At 48.5% G+C, this 26,319-nt stretch overlaps 1 protein-coding gene across 1 annotated transcript in view; it reads right to left on the bottom strand.

Annotated features, from left to right (window-relative positions):
- Window positions 1–26,312, bottom strand: part of NME7 (NME/NM23 family member 7) — a 238,446-nt gene extending 212,134 nt beyond the window's left edge. Inside the window, exon 1 of the mRNA XM_040423843.1 lies at window positions 26,196–26,312. Coding sequence (XP_040279777.1) covers window positions 26,196–26,198 — 3 coding nt within the window. The 5' untranslated portion in view covers window positions 26,199–26,312. The remainder of the gene's footprint in view (window positions 1–26,195) is intronic.
- Window positions 26,313–26,319: the final 7 nt, after the last annotated feature.

Raw genomic sequence — 26,319 nt, 5'->3', positions numbered from 1 at the left:
CGTTGCATTGTGTTTGTTTTTGCTTTTGTGCTTTCAGCCATGGTGACGTGCACCTGCGTATTGGGATGTGCTGACTAACCCCCATTTCTTTCTTTGTAGTCTGCACTGGAGGTGTGGCTGACTCAATTGGTCATCCACTTCTAACTAACCTGTCTGTCCCATAGGCTGATTTTAATTAGTGCAAGCACTGTATAAAGCTGTAGCCTGCTCTCCCTGCATTTTTTGGAGGCCATTTGGCACCAGGAGAGGTAAAATACAGAGTGGGCTCCGCATACATGAGGAACCTGCATTCCCTGAATTTAACGGCGGCCAGTTTGGCACCAGAGGAGGTAGTATTTAGGTTCCTGTCATAATGAGATCGCCTTGTCGTTGGCAGACAGGCACAAATAATTTTGTACAAAATGTATTTGCCAAGAATCTCACATTTATAATGTAGCATTAGCACTAGTATATTTTCTATAGTGAGTGTGTTTACTTGATTATTTGTGTTTGCAGAGTATCGTTGCATTGGGTTTGCTTTTGCTTTAAGTCTATACAGATGCGTATGTTAAGGTCATCTGTGGAACTAATGCGTTGTGAAATTCTTCATCAATGTACCCATAGCAAAGGGTTTATATGAAATAGGTTTTCTTAACAGGACAGCTCCTTTGAATATGCCTCATTAGTGGATATGGATGTCATAGAAGAAAATTTCCTAACTTAGGGTACTTTCACACTAGCATTATTCTTTTCCAGCATTGAGTTCCGTCCTAGGGGCTCTATACCGGAAAAGAACTTAACAGTTTTATCCCAATGCATTCTGAATGGTGAGAAATCCGTTCATGATGCATCAGGATAGCTTCAGTTCAGTCTTTTTGCCTTTTCAGGCGGTTTCATCTCCGTCCAAAATACTGGAACACTTGCCGGAATGCCGGATTCAGCATTTTTTCCCATTGAAATGCATTAATGCCGGATCCGGCCCAGAGTGTTCCGGCAAAACGGGTCCGATATTGCGCATGCGCAGACCACAAAAAATGTGAAAAAAAAAAATGACGGATCCGTTTTTCCGGATGACACCGGAGAGACGGATCCGGCATTTCAATGTATTTGTCATACGGATCAGGATCCTGATCTGTCTGACAACTGCCATCAGTTTGCATACGTTCTGTCGCAAGTGTGAAAGTACCCTTAGGACACCAGTCTATTAGCAAGAGCAGAGAGCTGCTCATTCACATGAACTCTGGCCAGTCTGTCCAGGTATTTCATGGTTAAAGTACCATAAGTGCATAACACCAAAATAACCAAAATATCTAAAAAGAACGGTTTAGATTGTGTTTTTCTCATTAGGAGAAGGAATGATCCCCTGAGGATTATTCTGAGGGGCCACCTTATTACACTGTCTGAGAGTAAATAATAGAACAAAGAAATCAATGAAAGTCAGAGGCATCAGAGAGAAGGAAGAAGCTCTGTGTTCTGTTCTCCATCCATGATCACCATGTAGACACATAACATGAAGCAGCCGCTCCCTGGTGATCACACAACTCTTGATAGGGTGTAAAAATGGCAACCATCCTCTTAGGTCATACCATATAAAAATAAATTAGTTAAGATATACTTGAAGGGGTTATCTAATATAAATAAAGCCCCCCCCCCGCCCCCCCCCCCCTCTATGTGCCGGGCCCCTCACAGGGAATATACTTACCTGGGTCCCCGCTCCCTGCACTGCTCCTGGTCTCCCCATACACGGATGTCGGGGGGGGGGGGGGGGGAGAGCAGCCAATGGCAGGCGGGGACGTAGATGAGCCTGCCTAGTATCGCGGGTGACGCTAGGGAGACTCATCCCCGTCCCCGCCTGCCATTGGCTGCTCCCACCCGACACTGGATGTTTTCATCAATGCATGGGGAGAAGCAGCTGCGGCAGTGCGTGGACCAAGAGCAGCACAGGGAGCGGGGACCCAGGTAAGTATATTCCCTGTGAGGGGCCCGACACATAGGGGGGCATTTATTGATATTGGATAACCCCTTTAAAGAGGACCTTTCATAAGTTTTGACATAGGCTAATTATGGTATTACCTTGTAGGGCGACCCCCACTGATGCCATGGGTGTTCCCCCCCCCCCCCCCCCCATTGCGAGTCTTCTGCTGTGGCCCCCCCGATGATTTAGCGCGCTGTAGTATAATGAGCAGTAAACTCGCAATGGGGAGGAGACACAGTCTTCTGCTGTGGGCGTCTCCTTCTCCCTGGCTGTGAGCGGTCCACTCTGATTGGATCGCGCTCACAGAAAGGGAGGAGACGCCCACATCAGAAGACTGTCTCCTCCCTATTGCGAGTTTACTGCTCATTATACTACAGCGTGCCAAATCATCGGGGGGGGGCACAGCAAACGAACGGGGGGGGGGCCTTTTGAAAAAAAATAAACACCCATGGCATCAGTGGGGGCCGCCCTACAAGGTAATACCCTAATTAGCCTATGTCAAAACTGATGAAAGGTCCTCTTTAAAATTTAGAGCCACAGTCACAGTTCTCAAGTATTTATCATTTAAAGGGGAAGTAAAAAAGTCAAAAGCATCCTTTTCGGACCCAGACGCAGCTGGAACTTACATGGGAAAGACAGCTGATTGGCTCCCCACCCTATCCTCCTGTTAAAAGGCTACAGATGTTGATGACTGATCCTCAGGATAGGTCATCAGTATCAGATCAGCAGGGGTTCGACTCCTGGCAATTTCCACCAAATGTGATGCTTGAAGGGGCTGCAGTTGTGGTGTGAGCGGTTCTTCCTCTCAATCTTTATATCCAATCACTTGCGCGCTCTTGTTGTCTGCAAGAATATGTCCAGATCCGCCCTTTTCTTACGGTGGAAACACCCTTGACTTATTCTGTAATTCATTACTAATCGGCTTCCCTCTGACTAAACTCCTGCCCCTTCAGTCTATGCTATGCTACCAGCCTGTGCCAGTCACTTCACTGCTTGCCAATCCAAGACAGAATACAGTTCAAACTTCTCACCCTCACCCACAAAGCTCTCCACAGTGCTGCACCTCCATACATCTCCTCCCTCATCTCCGTCTACCACCTTACTTGTGCTCTCCGTTCTGTTAGGCTACTTTCACACTTGCGGCCAGTGGCGTAAATACCGGGGAAGCGGCTGCTTCGGGCCCAGGCTGACAAGGGGCCCGGCGCCCGACAGCGTGTCAGTCAAGTTGAATCTTTTTTATTTATATGCAAATTACCTTCCTAACGTGCCCAAGAGGTTGTCCCTCCGGCCGTTTGTGCCCAGCCGCGCCCATTATTGCCAAGCCCACCACCGCCCCGCTGTTATTTATTCACTGCTGTCCTCGTCTTTTTTTTTTTCTAAGTGCACCGTAGTCTCGCGCATGCGCTGATGTTACTCACGTCCGGGCCCATGCGGTGTCCTGGCAGCAGCCTCAAGTAGCGTAATCACGCATGCGCCAGCTTTCTCCGCTTTCTGGCACTTGCGCGATTACATTACTTGAGGCTACTGCCAGGACACCGCGTGGGCCCGCACGTGAGTAACATCGGCGCATGCGCGAGACTACGGCACACTTAGAAAAAAATAATAATAGGACAGCAGTGAATAATTAATAGCGGGACGGCGCTGGGCTTGGCGATAATGGACGCAGCTGGGCACAAACGGCCAGAGGGACAGCCCTTTGGGCACAGTAGGAAAGTAATTTGCATATAAATAAAGATTTTTATCAAAAATAAAAAGGACAGGTGGGGGTAAAAATTGTATATCAAAAATTGAGAGGGGGGCCCCATACAAAAATTTGCTGTGGGGCCCAGGCACTTCTAGTTACACCCCTGCTTGCGGCAGTGTGATCAGGCAAGCAGTTCCGTCATCGGAACTGCCTGCCGGATCCGCCGATCTGGATGTGACTGAAAGCATTTGTGAGACGCATCCGGATGCGGATCCGTCTCACAAATGCATTGCAAGAACGGATCTGTCCCTCCGCTTGTCATGCGGACCGACGGATCCGTCTTGTATCTTTATTCACATTTTTACCGTTCTGCGCATGCGCAGACCGGAAAGACGGCATTCAGGCAAGTCAAGTCAGTTTTTTTCGCCGGAGATAAAACTGTAGCATGCTACGGTTTTCTCTTTTGCCTGATCAGTCAAAACGACTGAACTGAAGACATCCTGATGCATCCTGAACGGATTGCTCTCCATTCAGAATGCATGGGGATATGCCTGATCAGTTCTTTTCCGGTATAGAGCCCCTAGGACGGAACTCTATGCCGGAAAAGAAAAACACTAGTGTGAAAGTACCCTAAACTGACTGTTTTAGCAGCGGTGCAGTGTAATTACAGATTTCTTTCTTAGGCCTCTTTCACACTTGCGTTGTCCGGATCCGGCGTGTACTCCACTTGCCGGAATTACACGCCGGATCCGGAAAAACGCAAGTGTACTGAAAGCATTTGAAGACGGAACCGTCTTCCAAATGCGTTCAGTGTTACTATGGCACCCAGGACGCTATTAAAGTCCTGGTTGCCATAGTAGGAGCGGGGAGCGGGGGAGCGGTATACTTACAGTCCGTGCGGCTCCCGGGGCGCTCCAGAGTGACGTCAGAGCGCCCCATGCGCATGGATGACGTGATCCATGTGATCACATGATCCATGCGCTTGGGGCGCCCTGACGTCACTCTGGAGCGCCCGGGGAGCCGCACGAACGGTAAGTATGCTGCTCCCCCGCTCCCCTTTACCATGGCTGCCAGGACTTTAGCGTCTTGGCAGCCATGGTAACCACTCTGAAAAAGCTAAATGTCGGCTCCGGCAATGCGCCGAAACGACGTTTAGCTTAAGGCCGGATCCGGATCAATGCCTTTCAATGGGCATTAATTCCGGATCCGGCCTTGCGGCAAGTGTTCCGGATTTTTGGCCGGAGCAAAAAGCGCAGCATGCTGCGGTATTTTCTCCGGCCAAAAAACGTTCCGTTCCGGAACTGAAGACATCCTGATGCATCCTGAACGGATTTCTCTCCATTCAGAATGCATTAGGATAATCCTGATCAGGATTCTTCCGGCATAGAGCCCCGACGACGGAACTCTATGCCGGAAGACAAGAACGCAAGTGTGAAAGAGCCCTTATTCACTTGACGGAAACAAACAGCTGTAATCACACCGCACCACCGCTACAAGGGAGACAGTCAGTGCCGGAAACTATCAGGTGTACGTATGGAAGCAAACAGCTCTCTACACAGTATAGTGGCCTTGTGGAGTACTGCAGGTCCTATTCATCTGAATGGGAGCAGAGCTGCAGTACGGCGGAATCTACTCAGTGTACAGAGCCTTCTGCTTCCACTCCATACATTGTGCAGTTTCTAGAACCTTAGCTACCAAGACAACTGATCAGTGGGAGTGCTGGGTGTCAGATTCCCACCGATCTGATATTTGTGCTAGAGATGAGCAAATCGATTTGTAAAAATCAAATTAGTTCATAAATCAGCCTGCTTGAGCAGTCAAAATGCGGAACCCACGCAGCTGTTATCCGTGTTTTGCGGACCACAAATGGATAGGGTTGTCTGAATGAGCACATAGTATTAAGGCACTGAGACCAGCTCAGTTTTGGGAGCTCCGTTGTTGACATCTAAAAGCTGCGCTACTTGCCAACTCCACAAACGGAGAGGTATTATTGGCAGTGATGGCCAGTTCGCAGTGTTCGCCGATGAACACATGCGATCTGCCATCTTTATTCCCAAGCCTGGCGATGCAGAGGTAAGTCCTTACCTGTGCCTGCGCCGCGAGCCGCTCTGAAACACATGCGGTCACCGGGAACAGGCAGTTCCGAGAACAGCCCGATGAAGGTGCAGGCACAGGTAAGGACTTACCTCTGCATCGCCGGGCTTGGGAATAAAGATGGCAGATCGCATGTGTTCGTCGGCGAACACTGCGAACTGGCCATCGCTAATTATTGGCTAAATTATTTTTGTTCAGCAGACGACGAGCGCATCCGATAAAACATGAATTAGCAATACAATACCTATAGTTTGTGAATTGCACTTACTGGCAAGTTCAGTGACGACCAGTGGCTCTTGAAAAAAAAAAAAAAAAATGTAGGTGGGTCCAAACTGACAGAAGACGGGCCAAAACAAGTAGGCGGGGACAACCTTAGTAAATGGGACCTGCAATACTGTAGTGCAGCGCAGAATACCGCCCCAGCAGAACCAAATACCACAGGACAGCACAAAACACTGCCGCCCCAACCACAGTATTCAACTGTATCACCCTCATGAGGACCGTAATACAGTTCAGTTCAGGAGGGCACTTGTGGCCGTGGAGCATCAGATCATTGTGTACCTGGCCTGAGGCCATCAAGAGGACTTGAGTGGCCCCCTGGGCATCAGCCCACCGGGAAATTTCCCTGTAGGGTTTTATGGTCAATCTGCCCCTGGTGACATTCAGTTTGTAGGGCATCGGCCCACCGGGAAATTTCCCTGTAGGGTTGTATGGTCAATCTGCCCCTGGTGACGACATTCATTTTGTAAGGTTACGTCCATCCTAAAGCTGGCCCTAAATATTAAGGATGTCCGACAACAATTTTCTGAATGACTTGTCATGGTTGGCCTATGAAAGATGCCATTATGTTAAGACAATGATTTACTCATTTCTGGCCTATTATGGGTTTCCATTAATGGGATGCAGAGCCGCCATTACTCGGCCACCAGAAAAATCCAACAAGGCGGATCAACTTTTCAACAGACATTGCGTCTGCTACTTTGTTATTATTAGGAAGAGGCACCATGGTAAGCAGAAAATTGGCCTTTTTAGCCATCTCAAAAGCTTTAGTGTATGGCCACTGGCTAAGTGTGGAAAACCTGCTGCTAATACAGCATAGGTTTTCACCTCTAAGATGAATGTCATTGTTACAGAAAGAACTACAGCGCCCCCTGGCAGCTCTCCGAGACATGAATCCTGCAGGCTTTAGCAGACAGTAAATGTATAACCAAATTGGCTTCTGGGGTCTGTAAAAAATAAAGCTGTGTTTTGTAACTGCTCCTTTACGTTTGTGTAGTCTCAATGCCTTACAGCAAGGTCTCCCAGCTTCTAAGGAGAAATTATTTATTGGATCGAGGAAGGAGAACAGAATGATCTCTCAGTATCCCGGTATGTGGCTACTCTCATGTAACTAGTACAAGATCTCCTCCTGCTCAGCAATAAGCAAGTCATTCAGAAAGTAATAAAAGAAAAAATGAAGACGGCTTCAAGAAACGACACGGTATGAAGAACTAGGACTAGTTCTGATAACAGATAGAGGGGCATCTCAATAAATTACAATATCATCAAAAACGTAAAGGGGTTGTCGGGGTTCAGAGCTGAACATGGACATACCCCCATCTTCACTGCTCCTGCTCCCCTGATATGAGCATCGGAGCATTTCAAGCTTTTGTGTTCCTGGTGACATCACCGGCTCTAGAACTGCCCTAGCCGTTTTACAAGCTAGGACAGCACTAAAACCCACCCATTAGTGCCAAGCAGTCCCTATGGAGAGGCCAGTACATCACCGTCTCTCCTAAAAAAAAAAGGCTTTGCCCTGCGCAATTCAGCTTCCCGGAGCCAGGGCCGGTTCAAGGATTTTGGCGCCCTAGGCAAGATAAAAATTGCCGCCCCCCCCCCCCTTTATCAGATGATCTGCCCATATCATGACATCACATATGTTCCACCCCTTTCTCAGCATTTAAATTAAAAGAACTGCTATGTTTTCCTTAGGGTTAATCAAGCTTCTTGTAGCTGTCTCCCTGACAGCAGCTAGAGGTGCTTCCGCGATTCTCACTGTGAAAATTACAGTGGGAAGACACGGAACATAGTTTTGAATGCGTGCACATGCGCATTCGCAGCTGAGAGGAGGATCGGGGAGAAGAGTTCCCAGTGCCGGCGCTGGAGAAAGGTAAGTGGCTGAAGGGGTTTTAACCCCTTCAGCCCAGTGGGAGGGGGACACAAGGGTGCCCCACTCCTAACAACTATATAGTGCCAGGAAAATGAGTTTGTTTTCCTGGCACTATAGTGCTCCTTTAACACCAGTACTGCCCAGTGTCTGTTCTCTGCAGGAACAGGCTATAGACACCAGTACCACTACATTAAACTGTACTGGTTCTGGGACTATAGTGTCCTTTTAATGTGAGGTCAATTGGTTTCCAATGTAGTATTAATAACTAAACAATTAAATAATAAACATATTGCATTGTCTACTTACCACCAGGACAATAAGATGATCTGGTCTCTGGCTTCAGTCTGGCTCTTGGTCTGGCTCTGGGGACTCCCTTGTCACTCTCTTCTCTCCCCCCCTCCCTCCCTTGTCACTCTCTTCTCTGCCAGACTTCCTGCACCTACTACCTGCCTGCGGTCCTTGCCACTGGGCTCCACTCCTACCTCCAGCCAGCGGTCCTCTGACTCAGGTGAGCCTGTAGGACTGTTACAGAATAATCAGCCACACTATGGAGTCCGCAATGGCCACTCTGCGTAAGCAGGTCTCCGAACTTCAAGAATTTGGTACTACATATCAGGAGAAATTTGCCCAGCTCCAAGGCGTAGTCCAAAGCCAACAGAGGGAGATTATTGAACTACAGAGGCAACTCCTGGACGTTCGCGGCGCGCCCGCAGACACCCGCATGCCACTCCCATCAAGATTCAGCGGCGACAGACGCCAGTATCGGGGGTTTCTAAACCAATGCCGCATCTATTTTCAGATGTACCCGGCCCCCTTCACCACCGAGAAAAAGAAGGTGCTATTCGTGGTCAATCTCCTGACGGATGAAGCATTAGCATGGGCATCACCATACGTGGAGACTAACAGTCAGCTCCTGGACAACCTAAACAACTTTATCACCGCCATGAGCCAAGTCTTCGATGACCCCAACCGCTGTGCGACAGCTGAGGCGCGACTACATGGTCTGCGGCAAGGGAGACGCTCCGTCGCCGCATACACCACCGAGTTTCGCCGTTGGGTCACGGACACCACCTGGAACCCAGCGGCACAGAGAAGCCAATTCCGGCGAGGCCTGTCAGAATTAATAAAGGACGAACTCGCCAGAGTTGAGGCCCCGGACGATCTGGATGACTTCATTCAGTTATGCATCCGGATAGATCAAAGACTCTCCGAGAGGAAGAAAGAAAGACTCTGGTCCTCGGACCACAGACCCACTTACTCCTTCTCTTCCACCGCCCAGCGCGACCCCCAGTCAGTAACTGAACCTATGCAGGTCGACGCTCTACGTAGGTCTCTATCCACAGCTGAGAAGGAGAGAAGGCTGGCCGAAAACCTCTGCCTCTACTGTGGGGAGCCGGGTCATTTTGCCATCAAATGTCCTCATAAAATCCGAAAGACTATTGCCGTCACGGAGCTAAAGGAGCAACCACAGACTCCAACCCCGCCAGCAGCCCCGGAAAATAACAACACGGCGGCTCATGGATCCCACTTCATCGTCCCCATCCTCATCGACATTGAGGGGCGACAACTCCCCTGTTCAGCGATGTTAGACTCCGGGGCGGGAGGCAACTTCATGGACCTAACCTTCGCCCGCGAAAAGAACATTCCACTGACAATCAAGGCAGCCCCCGTTGACCTGGAAACCGTCGACGGATCCCCACTCTCCTCGGGGCCGGCCACTCACGAGACCACCGAACTACAACTCCTCATAGAACCTGATCACCGTGAAAAGATCCACTTCTCTCTGATCGCCTCCCCGAAGTTCCCAGTGATCTTGGGCATCCCATGGTTGGCCACCCACAACCCCTCGGTGGACTGGGAAACCCGCTGCATACGATTCCCATCCGAGTTCTGCACGCTAAATTGCTCCCACAAACCCGTCCTTCCACCCGAAGACACCACCATCTCAAAGCTATCCGTCAAGGATCTGCTACCCCCTCAATACCGTGAGTTCCAGGATGTCTGCGACAAGAAAAACGCAGACAAGCTGCCACCACACCGACCCTATGACTGCCCTATAGAACTGTTGCCCGGGGCCGAAATACCCTTTGGCAGTATCTACTCCCTCTCAGAGCCTGAACTCAAGGCTCTGAAAGAGTACCTGGACGAGGACCTGAGGAAGGGGTTCATCCGGCCCTCCACCTCCCCCGCGGGAGCCCCCTTTTTCTTCGTAGAGAAAAAAGACTCCTCCCTGCGTCCCTGCATAGACTACAGAAAGCTTAATGACATAACCGTAAAAGACCGGTACCCGCTCCCACTGATTTCCGAACTCCTTGAGAGACTCCGGGAAGCGAAGATCTTCACCAAACTCGACCTTCGAGGGGCCTACAACCTCGTCCGAATCCGCCCTGGGGACGAATGGAAGACCGCCTTCCGGACACGTTATGGTCATTTCGAGTACCTGGTCATGCCTTTCGGACTCTGCAATGCTCCCGCCACCTTCCAGCACTTCATTAACGACGTCCTCAGGGACATGCTGGATCTGTTTGTAGTCGTTTACCTGGACGACATCTTGATCTTCTCTGAAGACCTCGAGCAGCACCGCGAACACGTCCGCAGGGTACTGCAGAGACTCAGACAGAACTCTCTCTATATCAAGCTAGAGAAATGCGAGTTTGAGCGAACCACCACTCAGTTCCTCGGATACATCATCTCCCCAGAGGGCCTAAGTATGGACCCGGGGAAGGTCCAAGCTGTGATGAACTGGCCCATTCCGAAAAACGAGAAGGAGATACAAAGATTCATTGGCTTCGCCAACTTCTATCGGAAGTTTATCCGGAACTTCTCCAAGGTCATATCACCAATCACCCAACTCACCAAGAAGGCAGTCCCCTTCTCCTGGACACCCGAGGCCCAGGAGGCCTTCACCAAGTTGAAACTCCTCTTCACTTCTGCCCCAATCCTAATCCACCCGAACCCCGAGCTCCCATTTACAGTCGAAGTGGATGCATCAGACTCTGCGGTGGGGGCAGTTTTGTCACAACGGACAGGGGAGAGGATGCTATTACACCCGTGCGCATATTTCTCCCGCCAGATGTCCCCCTCCGAGAAGAACTATGACATCGGGAACAAAGAACTGCTGGCGATCAAGGATGCCTTCTCCGAGTGGAGACACCTGCTGGAGGGAGCCACCAACCCCATAATCGTACTAACTGACCACAAGAACCTCGAGTTCATCCGCAGCGCTAAGAGACTCTCAGCCAGACAGGCCAGATGGAGCCTATTCTTTTCCCGCTTCAACTATCTCATCACCTATCGCCCTGGATCAAAAAACGGCAAGGCTGACGCCCTCTCCAGAATGTTTTCCGAGCCCTCACAGAGTAACAAGGGCCAAAATAACATCTTACCCGAGAGAAGGGTCGTAGGGGCCACCTACTCTAAAGAACTCCTGGGCACAATCAAAGAAGGATACGAAAATGACCCCTTCCTCGCCCACCCCACAAGGAATATCAGCCTTACGTTTAAGAACGGTCATTGGTTTCATCAGGACCTACAACTATATGTACCAGAAATCGCACGGCTCGAAGTGCTCAAATTCAACCATGACTCCAAGCTGGCCGGCCATTTTGGCATAAGAAAGACCCAGGAGCTTCTCTCCCGCTCCTTCTGGTGGCCAACATACAAGGAGGACATCAAGAGGTACATCTCCTCGTGCGCGGTCTGTGCCCGCAATAAGACTCTTCGTTCCTCCCCTGTGGGTCTGTTACAACCCCTCCCTATTCCCTCCCGCCCCTGGGGCTCGATCTCCATGGACTTTGTGGTAGACCTTCCTCCTTCAAAAGGGATGAACACTATCCTGGTCGTGGTCGACCGTCTCACCAAGATGGCCCATTTCATCCCCTACAAAGGCATACCCACCGCCAAACAGACGGCCGATCTAATTCTCAGAGAGGTCTTCAGGCTGCATGGGATCCCGGACGACGTGGTCTCCGACCGAGGCGTACAATTTGCCTCAAAGTTCTGGAAGAACTTCTGCCTGGCACTCGGGGTTAAAGTGAACCTATCCTCCGCTTTCCACCCTCAGTCAAACGGGCAGACTGAGAGAACTAATCAGACCCTAGAGCAGTACCTACGCTGTTTCAGCTCCCACCTGCAGGATGACTGGCTTGACCATCTCCCCACGGCTGAGTTCGCCTACAACAATGCTGAGCATAGCTCAACCAAGCACAGCCCTTTCTTTGCTAACACAGGCTCGCACCCGGTGTTCATTTCCCACCTGCCCGTCGCCTCCACCCTCCCAGCAGTGGCCGAACGCCTAACAACCCTACAGGAGGCACAAAAGAACATTATAGACAACCTCCAGCTCGCCCAGAGGCGTTTTAAACAGGGAGCAGACAGACGTCGCAAACCCACCCCGGGCTTCCATGTGGGAGACAAGGTGTGGCTGTCCACCAGGAACCTCAGATTGAAGGTCCCCTCCAAAAAGTTGGCCCAAAGTTACATGGGTCCGTTTCGGGTCACCGAACAAATCAACGAGGTCACGTTCCGGCTCGACCTTCCGGACTCCATTAGGGTGCACCCTGTCTTCCATTGCTCACTCCTCAAGCCATACGTGGAGAACACCTTCACAGGCCGCCACTCGCCCCCTCCACCACCCGTGAGGGTACAGGGTGAAGAAGAATACGTTGTCGCAAAGATCCTCGACTCCAGGATCCACCGGGGAAGACTACAATACCTAATTGGGTGGGAGGGTTACCCTCCCGAGGATAACTCCTGGGAGCCAGAAGAAAATGTCCACGCCCCCAGACTGGTAAAAGAGTTCCACCAACGGCACCCCGGTAAGCCTGCCCCTGCGGTGCCTGGAGGTCACCTTGGAAGGGGGGGAGTACTGTCGGGATTCGAACCCGTGACCAGCCACATCCCAGGCGGTAGCCCTGCTTACTAGGTTACCGTCCTCTCTGGACATTACTCCCTGAAACCTATTATGTAACCTCAGTCTTGCCAAGCCTTGCTCATCACCCTTGATTCCCCACACCTGGTACTTCCCTATATAAGTCCAGCCCCTTGCACTCTAGCTTGCTGATTATTGAGCTCCTGAGCCTTGATCAAGCTTCTCCTCATCTGCTGCTCTTGCTACAACTGGAAGTCCACTGCTGACCAGGAATTGCCTACCGACTACTCTTCTGCTTGTCCCTACCTACTGAACTGCTACCACCGTTGCCATCCGGATTGTCTGACTACGCTTACTGCCGCCTGCCCTGACCCACCGCCTGCCTACCGACTACTCTTCTGCTTGTCCCTACCTACTGAACTGCTACCACCGTTGCCATCCGGATTGTCTGACCACGCTTACTGCCGCCTGCCCTGACCCACCGCCTGCCTACCGACTACGCCTCTGCCAGACTTCCTGCACCTACTACCTGCCTGCGGTCCTTGCCACTGGGCTCCACTCCTACCTCCAGCCAGCGGTCCTCTGACTCAGGTGAGCCTGTAGGACTGTTACACCTCCCTTGTCACTCTCTTCTCTCCCCCCTCCCTCCCTTGTCACTCTCTTCTCTCCCCCCCTCCCTCCCTTGTCACTCTCTTCTCTCCCCCCCCTCCCTTGTCACTCTCTTCTCCCCCCCCCCTCCCTTATCACTCTCTTCTCTCCCCCCCTCCCTCCCTTGTCACTCTCTTCTCTCCCTCCCTTGTCACTCTCTTCTCTCCCCCCCTCCCTCCCTTGTCACTCTCTTCTATCCCCCCCCTCCCTCCCTTGTCACTCTCTTCTATCCCCCCCCTCCCTCCCTTGTCACTCTCTTCTCTCCCCCCCTCCCTCCCTTGTCACTCTCTTCTCTCCCCCCCTCCCTCCCTTGTCACTCTCTTCTCTCCCCCCCTCCCTCCCTTGTCACTCTCTTCTCTCCCCCCTCCCTCCCTTGTCACTCTCTTCTCTCCCCCCTCCCTCCCTTGTCACTCTCTTCTCTCCCCCCCTCCCTCCCTTGTCACTCTCTTCTCTCCCCCCCCTCCCTCCCTTGTCACTCTCTTCTCTCCCCCCCTCCCTCCCTTGTCACTCTCTTCTCTCCCCCCCTCCCTCCCTTGTCACTCTCTTCTCTCCCCCCCTCCCTCCCTTGTCACTCTCTTCTCTCCCCCCCTCCCTCCCTTGTCACTCTCTTCTCTCCCCCCCTCCCTCCCTTGTCACTCTCTTCTCTCCCCCCCCTCCCTCCCTTGTCACTCTCTTCTCCCCCCCCCCCTCCCTCCCTTGTCACTCTCTTCTCTCCCCCCCCCTCCCTCCCTTGTCACTCTCTTCTCTCCCCCCCCTCCCTCCCTTGTCACTCTCTTCTCTCCCCCCCCTCCCTCCCTTGTCACTCTCTTCTCTCCCCCCCCCTCCCTCCCTTGTCACTCTCTTCTCTCCCCCCCCTCCCTCCCTTGTCACTCTCTTCTCTCCCCCCCCCTCCCTCCCTTGTCACTCTCTTCTCTCCCCCCCTCCCTCCCTTGTCACTCTCTTCTCTCCCCCCCTCCCTCCCTTGTCACTCTCTTCTCCCCCCCCCCTCCCTCCCTTGTCACTCTCATTTCCACCCCCCCCCCACTCCCATGTCACTCTCATTTCCACCCCCCCCCCCCCCCACTCCCATGTCACTCTCATTTCCACAAAGTGAGCACTTCCTGTCAGTCCAGCCGGGTACAGGAAACAAAAGCTCCTGTACCGCGGACCGAACAGAGCTCGGCCACGCTACATTAGAGCCGCTTCCCTTCTGTCAGTCCCTCTCTTCAGGCTGCGCCCGGGCGGTGCACAATCATAGACGCGACAGCCCGAGCAGTGCGCAGCTGCCCGATGCAGTGGAGGGCCCGCCGCCGTACTTTAAAAAAAAAACTTGCAGCAGGACCGGCCCGGCCGCCACTTAACCAACGCTTTTTTTTTTTTAAAACCGCACGGGGCCGGCGCCCCCTGCTAAATTGCGCCCTAGGCGGCTGCCTAGGTTGCCTTTATTTTACCATTCACATAGCCAATTGAAGACTTGTGCTTTGCGGGAAACAATTGTACCTTCTAATGGCACCATTTAATATTGTATAGAATGTAGTGGGAAGCTGAATAAAAATTTCAAATTGGGTGGAATTGGAAAAAAAATATGCAATTCTGACAGTTTTATGGGTCTTGTTTTTATGGCATTCACTATGTGGCAAAACTGACTTGTGCTCTTCCTTCTCCAGGTCAGTAAGATTGCTGCGAAAAAAAAAAATTCTTATCGCCATAATCTGACCCCCATAACATTTCATGTGTGAGGGGGCGAATTTTTTGCAGGACAATCTGTAGTTTTTGTTAATACCCTTTTGGTGGTAAAGTGATAAAAAAAAAATGGCAAATCGACCATTTTTCTTTTCGTTACGCCATTCATCGTATGAGATAAGTTTTTATTATATTTTAATAGTATGGGCGTTTTCGCATGCAGCGATGCCTATGATGTTAATTTTTTTTAAATTAACAATTTTGATTTTGGGGAAAGGGGCTGATTTGTATCTTTGTATTTTTTTTCACTTTTTTTTCACGTTTATTTTTTTTTTTTTTTTTTAGGTCTCCAAGTTGACCCCATCATGCAATCATCAGATTACAATTTGAATAGAGTAATGGAATTTTCTCCATATAGAATTCAGTGCTGCCACCTGCTGGCCTGAATTGTAATATATAAGTAATGAGCATAAAGGCCTAGCACAGGCTGTGGCTTATTACTGACATGGAACGCCTTCCCTGATCTCCGCCTGAGGGAGGCATTCCTGCCCACCAAGCACGCTTCTGGGTTTTCGGCCTCTCAGATGCTGTGGTCACATTTGACCATGGCATCTGTGGGGTTAAATGTCCACGATTGGCATTACCGCTGATCGCGCACATTAGTCGCGGATGTCTGCTATGTGAAACAGCAGGAACTTGGGAGCGAGTGCCATCTTTAAAGCCTCTACATCCGCCGTACATGTACGACAAATGTCGGGATGGGGTTAAGACACAGTCATAGCTCACAAAATAGTTAATAATTAATACTTACCATATGTCTAATTATGTTGGCATCATTGTTTAATTGTACTGTTATTTTTGGAGAGGTTAAAAGGCCAATAAATTTAGCAGCAATTTTACAAATTTTCAAGAAAACTTTCAAATCCTATTTTTTTTTGGGGACCGATTCAACTCTGAAGTGGCCTAGTGTATATATTAGAAACCTTCTATAAATCACCCCACAGGAATAAACGAGGTGAAATAAAATTCCCTTTTTTGCACATTTTCAATTTTAACCCATTTTTGAAACAAAGCAGGTGATAAAATGAAACCAAAACTACACATTTATTACTGGCCTCAGAACTGCAGAAGCACTTTGTGAATTTTGGTGCCCTCATTTTTTAGTATGTTTCTCAGACACCATTTCAATTTGCGGAGGCCTTGAGGTGCTAAAATATAAGAAACACCCCCAAAAGGCCCCATTTTGGAAACCACACCTCTCAAGGAATATAGGTGTGCAGTGAGCATTTTGACCCCACAGGTGTTTCATAAAATTTATTACAATAAGGGAATGAAAATAAAAAATTACATATAAACAATATGTAATTTTATTTTAAAAATTCTCATTTTAACAAGGGTTAACAGAATAAAATGCACCTCAAAAATGTTTCGGCACACAGCAGGGCTAAGAAGGAAAGGAGCACCATTTGGCTTTTGAAACCCAGATTTTATTGGATTGGGTTTGGGCGCTACATAGAACTTGCAGCACCTCTGAGGTAACAGTACAGTGGAGACCCATTACAGTTCTAATTTTTATTTGAATGAGCTGTTTGAGGTCTCATCTTTGGGGGACAAACTGTAGATTTTATTAGTACCATTTGGGGGTATATTTGACCCCCAAAAATAGTTTTTTATTTTTATTCTTTATGGGGTTCACCATCCAGTATACTGTATTTTTCTATAAGACGCACCTGCCCATCTAGGTTTTATTTGTAGTTTTTTTTTTTTTTTTTTAACCAATTAGAAATAAGCATAAACGGGGGAAAAAGCAATTTTTTTAACTTTTAAATATTAAGGGAACGTGAACATACCTCTGGCGGGGCCTGACAAGATTCCGTACATGCAAGGCCTCTAGCTACCAAAGCAACCATACAAAACCAGAGAGGGGCTCTATGAGGGAGAAAGGGCACTCCTTTGCTCTGTGACCTCCTTAGGTGCAGCGGTCGCTATAAACTGGGACATTTAAGGGGTCAAACAGCTGGGACCAAACTTAGCCATTGCAGCAGGGTGTCAGCTGTAGGTTACTGTTGACACCCGCTGCTAATGGCGGCGGCTCAGTTCTGGAGCCATTGCTCTGGCATAAATGTATGGCATGGTGCATTAATGTTCAGCTTTCTGTGCCATACATTTACCGTATAGAGTGTGAAGGGGTAAAAAAGTTGCATTTTCCCCAGTTTTGATACATATCCCAGATAGATTCAGAATATATAACCGTTAGATGCCTGAATTTAAATTGCTACTATGTCAATTATTAGGGTAGTGTGAGAAGAAAGAGGTCTCATCTTTCGGGGAGAAGCTGTAGCTTTTGTTGGTAAAAAAAAATATTTTTTTATAGATTTTATGGGGTTCACCATCTAATATACTGTATTTTTCTATAAGACGCATGTAGGTTTGAGAGGAGGAGAATAAGAAAAAAATATATTTCATTAGACCTCAGCTCAGAGCCCCAATCAGACCGCAATGTTAATAAGACCCTAATTCAGACCTCAGATAAGAGCCCCAATATGAATGACCCACAGACCTCAGATAGGAGCCCCAATATGAATAAGACCCCCCCCATTCAGACCTCAGATCAGATCCCCAATGTGAATGACCCCCAGACCTCAGATCAGAACTCCATGCTCGGCGCAAATAAAATAAAAAAAATCAACTTACTGAACGCTGCGCTGTGACCAGACGCGCACAGCGTGAGGTCACAGAGTGCCGTTTTTCTCAAGATGTACGCAGTCACAGCACAGCGAGCGGCCAAGACCAGGAAGCGGTGAGTACAGAGCCCGGGGTGCGCTGCATTCACCACTTCCCGGTCCTCCTGTACTATTGAGCGCTTCTATAATTGAAGTGCTCATTAGTATTCGCCCCATAAGACACACTGACATTTTGCCCCCACTCGGGGGGGTGGTCTTTTAGGGCAAAAAATATGGGTGTATGATATTTATTCTGCAGGTAAATACAAACATGGCAATACCAAATTATTATACTGTATTTTTCACCCTATAAGGCCTCATACACACGACAGTGTTTTTTTCACTGTCAGTGATTTGGCTTCAGTGGTCCGTGTCCGATTTTGCTTCAGTTGTGTTTCCTTGTGTCTTCCTTTTTTTTGTCTGACAGGGGAAAAAAAAGGAAGGTTGATGAAAAGTGTCATTTTATTGCACCAAGGTCTTGTAGAAAAAAACAGACACGGACGCGGACACGGACACGGATGACTTACTAGTTGTGCATCCGTTTTTTTGACGGACCCATTGACTTGAAAGGGTCCGTCCTCCGTTTTCCATTGACAAGAATAGGACAGGTTATATTTTTTGGACGGACTGGAATCACGGACGCGGAGAAAAAACGGAGGACTATCAGTTTTTTTTCTCAGCTCCATAGAAACGAATGGGACCTCCGCTAAACTGTGAAAAATGACGGAACGGACGCGGATGCACACAACGGTCGTGTGCATGAAGCCTTAGACGCACATTTTCCCCCCCAAAATGGGAGGAAAATGTCAGTGCGTTTTATGGGGCGAATACTAATCAGTGCTTCCATTATTACAGGAGGACCAGGGAGCGGTGAATGCAGCTCTGTAATCACCGCTCCCTGGTCTTCTCCTGCAGGGGTCCTCACGCTGTGTTGTGACCTGCGCACAGCGTGAGGATATCAGCACTCAGCTGGCTCCCCATAGAAGTGAATGGGACCATACCGCACATGCGCAGCCCCCGCTCCTATTCATTTCTATGGGGCCGACGGAAATAGCCAAGCCAGTGCTCGGCTATTTTCACCGGCCCCATAGAAAATGAATGGAGAGCGGCTGCGCATGCGCAGTGCGCCCTCCTTCACTTGCGGGGCTCCGTTCTCGATATAGGTGTGGGTCCCAGCTGTGGGACCCGCATCTATAAGACAATGGAGGCATATCCTAACGATATGCCTCCATTGTCCATGATGAGACAACACCTTTAACACTGGGGGTCTGAGCTGAGGCCAGATTGGGGTCTTATTAACATTGATTGATGGTCTGATCTGAAGTCTAACGAAAAAATTGTTTTCTTATTTTCCTCCTGTAAAACCTAGATGCGTCTACTTTTATTTTATGTTTTACTACTTTTGCATCATAAAAATCACTTTTTTAAATAAAAAATTTTATTTTTCTGTCTAGGCAGCTATGAGAGGGCTTATTTTTGCAGGAAGGGCTGTAGTTTTTATTGGTACCATTTTGGAGTATACATGACTTTTTGATCATTTTTAAAACCATTTTTTTAGGAGGGGAGTGGAAAAAATGGCAATTCCACCATGTTTTTTTTATTTCTTTTTCTTTTTTTACGCCATCTACCTCGTAGGAAGAGTAACATGATCCGGTCATTACAGAAGCGATGGTACCAATTATGTGTAGTTGATTTTATTTTTTTCATTTTTTAGCCAATTAGAAATAAGTAGATCCGGTAAAAAGATTTTTTTTTTTTTTTTTTTTTTTAACAGGATTTTTTTTTTTTTATATTAAGGGAACTTGAACATACAATGGTCTGTTCGCTGGGACAACACAGTGCAATAGTCAACTCTATGTTACTGTTGACATCCGCTAATGGCGGCAGCTCAGTTCTGGAGCCATTGATCTGGCATAAATGTATGGCATAGTGTGTTCATGTTCAGCATGCTGTGCCATACATTTAAGGCATGGAGTGGGAACGGGTTAAAGGGTTTCTACCACCAGAAATACCGTTATGTAGCTGACTAACATGAGCGATGCGCCAATGTCAGCATTACATAACAGTATGTTTTTTTACCTTTCTCCCTGCAACCGTTCTGATAGAATAAGGACTTTTATTATATGCTAATGAGCCTCTAGGTGCTATGTGGGCGTAAAATCAGCACCTAGAGGCTCCGTCCACTCACCCTTTATCCCGCCCAGGTCCCCTGTTCTGCCCGCCCCGCTCCTCTTCATTGATGTCACAGTTCGCAGCATCGCTCACTAAATCCCGCGCCTGCGCCGTTCACTTCTGTATTCTGCACAGGTGCAGTGATGCCGGCTTCCTCACTGTGACGTAGTCGGCGCAGGCGCAGTGAGGAATCCGGCACCAGGAGCGCATCATTCACTCACTGCGACTTTGCCGAATACAGAAGTGAACGGCTCAGGCGCGGGATTTGGCAGCGATGCGGCGGACCGTGCCATCAATCAAGAGGAGCGGGACGGGCAGAACAGGGGACCTGGGCGGGATAATGGGTGAGTAGACGGAGCCTCTAGGTGCTGATTTTACGCCCACATAGCACCTAGAGGCTCATTAGCATATAATAAAAGTCCTTATTTTATCAGAACGGCTGCAGGGAGAAAGGTAAAAAAAACATACTGTTATGTAGTGCGGACATTGGCGCATCACTACTGTCAGTCAGCTACATAACAGTATTTCTGGTGGTAGAAACCCTTTAAAAAAGTTGCATTCTCATTAGTTTTGATACATCTCCCAGATAGATTCAGAATATGTAAATGTTAGATGCCTGAATTTAAATTGCCACTATCTCAATTATTAGGGTAGTATGGGAAGAAAGTAATGCAAATGATCCCTTATGTTAATGTTCGACCCCTTAAACAGGCCTCGAGACATGACTTGGATAATAAATAAGCCAGCACCTCATCTGCAGATAGCTGTTACAGGGTGATTGCCTCTCATCAGTGCAGAGCAGAGAGTATTGGCTTAACTGGGTGAGAGGCCCAAGTCAGGATTTGGGGGGTACTCTCTCTCTCCTTGGGGAGAAAGTGCCTTAAAGGGAACCTGTCACCGGGATTTTGTGTATAGAGCTGAGGACATGGGTTGCTAGATGGCCGCTAGCATATCCAGTGCTCCAGACTAAAAAAAATACCTAGTAGCCATTGGCTCCTGAACTGAAAAATTTAGGAGCCAAATCCAATTTCTAGTCGCCAAATCGAAACCAAATCAAAATTTTGGTGTCGTGACAACGCTACGCCGATCAGATCGGCGTAGGGTTGTTTTGAAACCAAAATTTTGATTCGCTTTCGTCACCATAAAAAAGTATTGCGATACTCAATACCGCGCAAAAAAAAAAACACCAAAAAAAAGCATTTTATGAAACATTCGGCCCATAATAGAACAGTCCTATGCTATTTTTTGGGGTGACAAGGTGACTAAAAAATGGCGAATGATCACCGCATAGGAGATATTTTTTAATAATTTAATAGTTTGGACAGCGCTATGTAATATGTTTATTTATTTATTGTTTATATATTTTATATGTAAAATTGGGAAAGGGGGATTTAAACTTAATATTTTAGGGTACTTTCACACTAGCGTTTTTCTTTTCCGGCATAGAGTTCCGTCCTAGGGGCCCTATACCGGAAAAGAACTGATCCGTCATATCCCCATGCATTCTGAATGGAGAGTAATCCGTTCAGGATGCATCAGGATGTCTTCAGTTCAGTCGTTTTGACTGATCAGGCAAAAGAGAAAACCGCAGCATGCTACGGTTTTATCTCCGGCGAAAAAAACTGAAGATTTGCCTGAATGCCGGATCCGGCATTTTTCCCCATAGGAATGTATTAGTGCCAGATCTGGCATTCAGAATACCGGAATGCACCCGCACTGAATCCGGACCCATTCATTTCTATGGGGCTGTGCACATGAGTGGTGATTTTCACACATCACTTGGGCGTTGCGTGAAAATCGCAGCATGCTCTATGTTGTGCGTTTTTCACGCAACGCAGGCCCCATAGAAGTTAATGGGGCTGCGTGAAAATCGCAAGCAAGTGCGGATGCGGTGCGATTTACACGCATGGTTGCTAGGATGAAAGTCTATTCACTGTATTATTTTCCCTTATAACATGGTTATAAGGGAAAATAATAGCATTCTGAATACAGAATGCAAAGTAGAAGTTCAATATAATAAACATTGGTGGCGCAGTGCGCCCCCCCTCAATATAATAAACATTGGTGGCGCAGTGGGCAGTGCCAATGAGGGTTAAAAAATAAAAAAATTATTAACTCACCTCCTCCAATTGATCGTCTCCTGTTCTTTCTTCAGGGCCTGTCTCAAAGGACCTGTAGTGACATCACTGTGCTCATCACATGATACATCACTTGATCCATCACCATGGTAATGGACCATGTGATTAGCTCAGTGACGTCACCACAGGTCCTGAAGAAAGAACAGGAGACCGTCAGCTACGCGATCAACTGGAGGAGGTGAGTTATTTTTTATTTATTTTTTTAACCCTCATTGGCACTTCCCACTGTACCACCAATGTTTATTATACTGGGGGGGGGGGGTGGCACTGTGCCACCAATGTTTCTTATACAAATACAGGAGGCGGGTGCTGGAATCAAATAGCCGACACCCGACCTTTGTGACAGGGAGCTGCGATCAGCGGCAGTTAACCCCTCAGGTACCGCACCTGAAGGGTTAACTCAACTGCAGCTGATCGCAGCTCCCTGTCACAAAGGTCGGGTGTCGGCTATTTGATTCCAGCACCCGCCTCCTGTATTTGTATTACAGGTCAGTTTTCTTCATTGGTGGCGCAGTGGCCACAGCTCCTCCCCTCCTCCTCCCGTTTCTTCTTACTGGCGGAGGCGGCGGCAGCCGCAGCACAGGGGAGAGGGAGAGACTCCTCCTGCGCTGCTGTATTGAGCAGAGCTGCGGCGGTGGGTCTTGTCGCCATTTGTAAATTCTAAGTCGCATTGGCGACCATTTTGGTCGCCATCTGGAGCCCTGACATCCGCAATACCCAGTCCCCATAGCTCTGTGTGCTTTTATTGTGTAAAAAAAATGATTTGATACATATGCAAATTAACTTAAGATGAGTCCTGTATGTGACTCATCTCACGGACAGGATTCATCTCAGGTTAATTTGCATATGGATCAAATAGTTTTTTTTACACAATAAAAGCACACAGAGCTATGGGGACTGGGTATTGTGGATGTGCTAGTGGCCATCTAGCAGCTCATGTCCTCAGCTCTATACCCAAAATTCCGGTGACAGGTTCCCTTTAATCAGCTTGAGGAGACTTATAGGCCAGGCAATGCTCCTCTGGAATTCTGGGAAGAAAACGATGCAAATGAGCTCTTAGCTCTGCCTCTAATGCCACCAGATGTAAGGCAGCTATCCTATAAGTCATTGTTCAACCCTTTAACCAGGCCTTGAGACATGACTTGGATAATAAATGAGCCATAGGGTAATATGAGATTCTCGTTAATTCTGATGATCAGTAGGGTACATGATCAGAAAGTGATGGCATTTCCCATTGATATGAAATCACATTCTGTGATGGAAAAACCATCGTAAAGGGGTTTCTCAAAGTAGAAGGAAAAGGACAAGTACTCTGATAATAACAGTGGACTCCTAAGAGCTAATAATAGTCCACTGTATATATGGGAGCACCCTCCTCAGAGCTGAGAGAAGTGCAGCGTCCCCCACATATGTGTGTAGAAGGGACACTTTAAACATCTGCCTAGTTATGTATTTATTTGCATTGTATGGTATTTCCTATTTATCAGGCTGGCAATGTCATTTTACCCATTCGCCCCTAGGTGGTGCTGGCACCACTCATTTATATAGCTTGGGGTGTGTGTAAGGGCTCTTTCACACCTGCGTTCTTGTCTTCCGGCATAGAGTTCCGTCGTCGGGGCTCTATGCCGGAAGAATCCTGATCAGTTTTATCCTAATGCATTCTGAATGGAGAGAAATCCGTTCAGGATGCATCAGGATGTCTTCAGTTCCGGAACGGAACGTTTTTTGGCCGGAGAAAATACTGCAGCATGCTGCGCTTTTTGCTCCGGCCAAAAATCCTGAAGACTTGCCGCAAGGCCGGATCCGGAATTAATGCCCATTGAAAGGCATTGATCCGGATCCGGCCTTAAGCTAAACGTCGTTTCGGCGCATTGCCGGACCCGACGTTTAGCTTTTTCAGAATGGTTACCATGGCTGCCGGGACGCTAAAGTCCTGGCAGCCATGGTAAAGTGTAGTGGGGAGCGGGGGAGCAGTATATTTACCGTCCGTGCGGCTCCCGGGGCGTTCCAGAGTGACGTCAGGGCGCCCCAAGCGCATGGATCACGTGATCACATGGATCACGTCATCCATGCGCATGGGGCGCTCTGACGTCATTCTGGAGCTCCCCGGGAGCCGCACGGACTGTAAGTATACCGCTCCCCCGCTCCCCGCTCCTACTATGGCACCCAGGACTTTAATAGCGTCCTGGGTGCCATAGTAACACTGAAAGCATTTGGAAGACGGTTCCGTCTTCAAATGCTTTCAGTACACTTGCGTTTTTCCGGATCCGGCGGGCACCTCCGGCAACGGAAGTGCACGCCGGATCCCAACAACGCAAGTGTGAAAGAGGCCTTAGACCTGTAGAGTAGAGGAGAGAGCAGAGAAGAACAGGGAATGAAGTAATTAGTGAGTGGAGGAAAGCAAGTGTATGGAGGAGAGAAACAGGCCTTATCCACCATGTAGCTGCAATTCCTTTCCTCTGGGACCTGATCAATCCTGGAGAGGACAAACCAAGAGTAGTTACTGCAGCCAAGCACCAGACAGTGAGTCTATGTCTAAATATGAAGCAAGCCTAGTGAGGGTTACAGCTGAATCTAGCTTATGGACCTCACCAGCACAAGTGCCTGAGAGCAACTTTCCAAGTGCCGGGACAAGAATGGATAATTAGTGTGCAGAATTGTCCTTATTCACTAGAAGCCTTCCGGGATATAGTGGAAACCAGAAAACCTGAATCCTTCAGGAGAGCATCCTGCAAATAATGACGCAGAGAGTTTGCCTGCCGCGAGGGGAACACCCTTATTGGATAGCTCAAGATAAGTAGAAAACAGCATATTTAGTACCAGAGTGCTATAGTTTGGACTTAGAATAATTACAGAAGTCTTGCCTGTAAAGTGTCAACCCTAAAGAGAACTCCTCAAGTGACCATTGCCTAAACCTGATAAAAGGAATACAATTGAGCTTATTTCTGAGTCATCACTTATATCCTACAAATGAACTGTGTCTGTACTGACTACCTGAAGACAATTGATTTAGTAAATGTTCAACTGTTTGATAACAACTGACTCCTCATCATTTCCTCTACTACACTCAACATTTGCACCTTTCGGTGCTGGCATCACGAACCAGGGGCCCAGCCGCCACAAGCACCCTAAACATCACCACCATCAAGGGCACCTCAACTTCCATCTGCCTGGTGTTCCCTGCAATAGAGTGCCCCGGAGGATTTAGTGCTGTCTTCCTCATCACTGCACCGCCGGGCCCCAGGGGACAACTTAACTGTGAGTACTACTATCCTCAGCACCTCATCACTAGTACACTCACTCAATCACTTCAGCCGTGTGGCTCGGTCGTTGCAAGAATGTCGCCTCTGTAGTGTGCACAGCCTGGCAGTGGTCATCCAGGATTCAGGTGGGGGAGCACCGACTTTATGAATGCAGTGCATTCCCTTAAATGGTAGGGGCTCCTGAGCAATTGCCCCCTTTACAAGTGCAGGCTTCTTCTACAGACATGCATCAACATACCCCGTCTACGTAGTCCCTGGGACTGTCAGACCACCATCTTCTATGGAATGGAGTGGATGCCCAAGCGTGGCCCACCGCCCAGCCAAGGCCAGCAGCTGCACCCTGACCATCATACTTTTACAACATGTTTTCCAGAATTTGGGGAAATACGGTCCTCCCTCTAAATTCTTCTTCAGTCCTGGTCAGGTTAATCAGGTTAATGACATCTCATAGGTCCAGCACAAACCATTGGTCACGTGATGTTACCGAGCAGTCACGTGATCTCATGTTGCTATGGACACAACATCACTATGGCATGATCATAACATCAGACTAAGGCTGTGGGAGCCTGTGAACCAGGTTGGAACGTATGTTTATCAGGGTCCCTTTAAAATAAAAGCATGCATCCTAGACAATTCCTTTAAGCACACCAGGGGCTCAATTCAATCAACCTTTATCATTTATACCAAACCAGGGAAGCCCTTTAACCACTGTATACAGATGGAGACCAATTATTAGTATCTTCATAGAGGATATGTCCAAACCCCTATCACTTGATACACATTAGCTCACACGTTCCCCCCTTCTCTCGTTATTATCGGTGTCACTGGCATCACTCACCATGGTTAATCCGAGCTCCTCTCTGCTGTCGTGTTGTCAGTAACCCGGCACTAGACGCCAACTGCAGTTGTCCAGGGTCTCCCTAGCAACCGCCATACACCGGAAAGCAAACTGGCCCCGCCCA

The sequence above is a fragment of the Bufo bufo genome, chromosome 3, assembly GCF_905171765.1.
Source record: "Bufo bufo chromosome 3, aBufBuf1.1, whole genome shotgun sequence".
In the NCBI taxonomy this organism is placed as follows: domain Eukaryota; kingdom Metazoa; phylum Chordata; class Amphibia; order Anura; family Bufonidae; genus Bufo; species Bufo bufo.
Note: the sequence above shows the minus strand (reverse complement) of the source record. Positions and strands in the feature narration are given on the sequence as shown.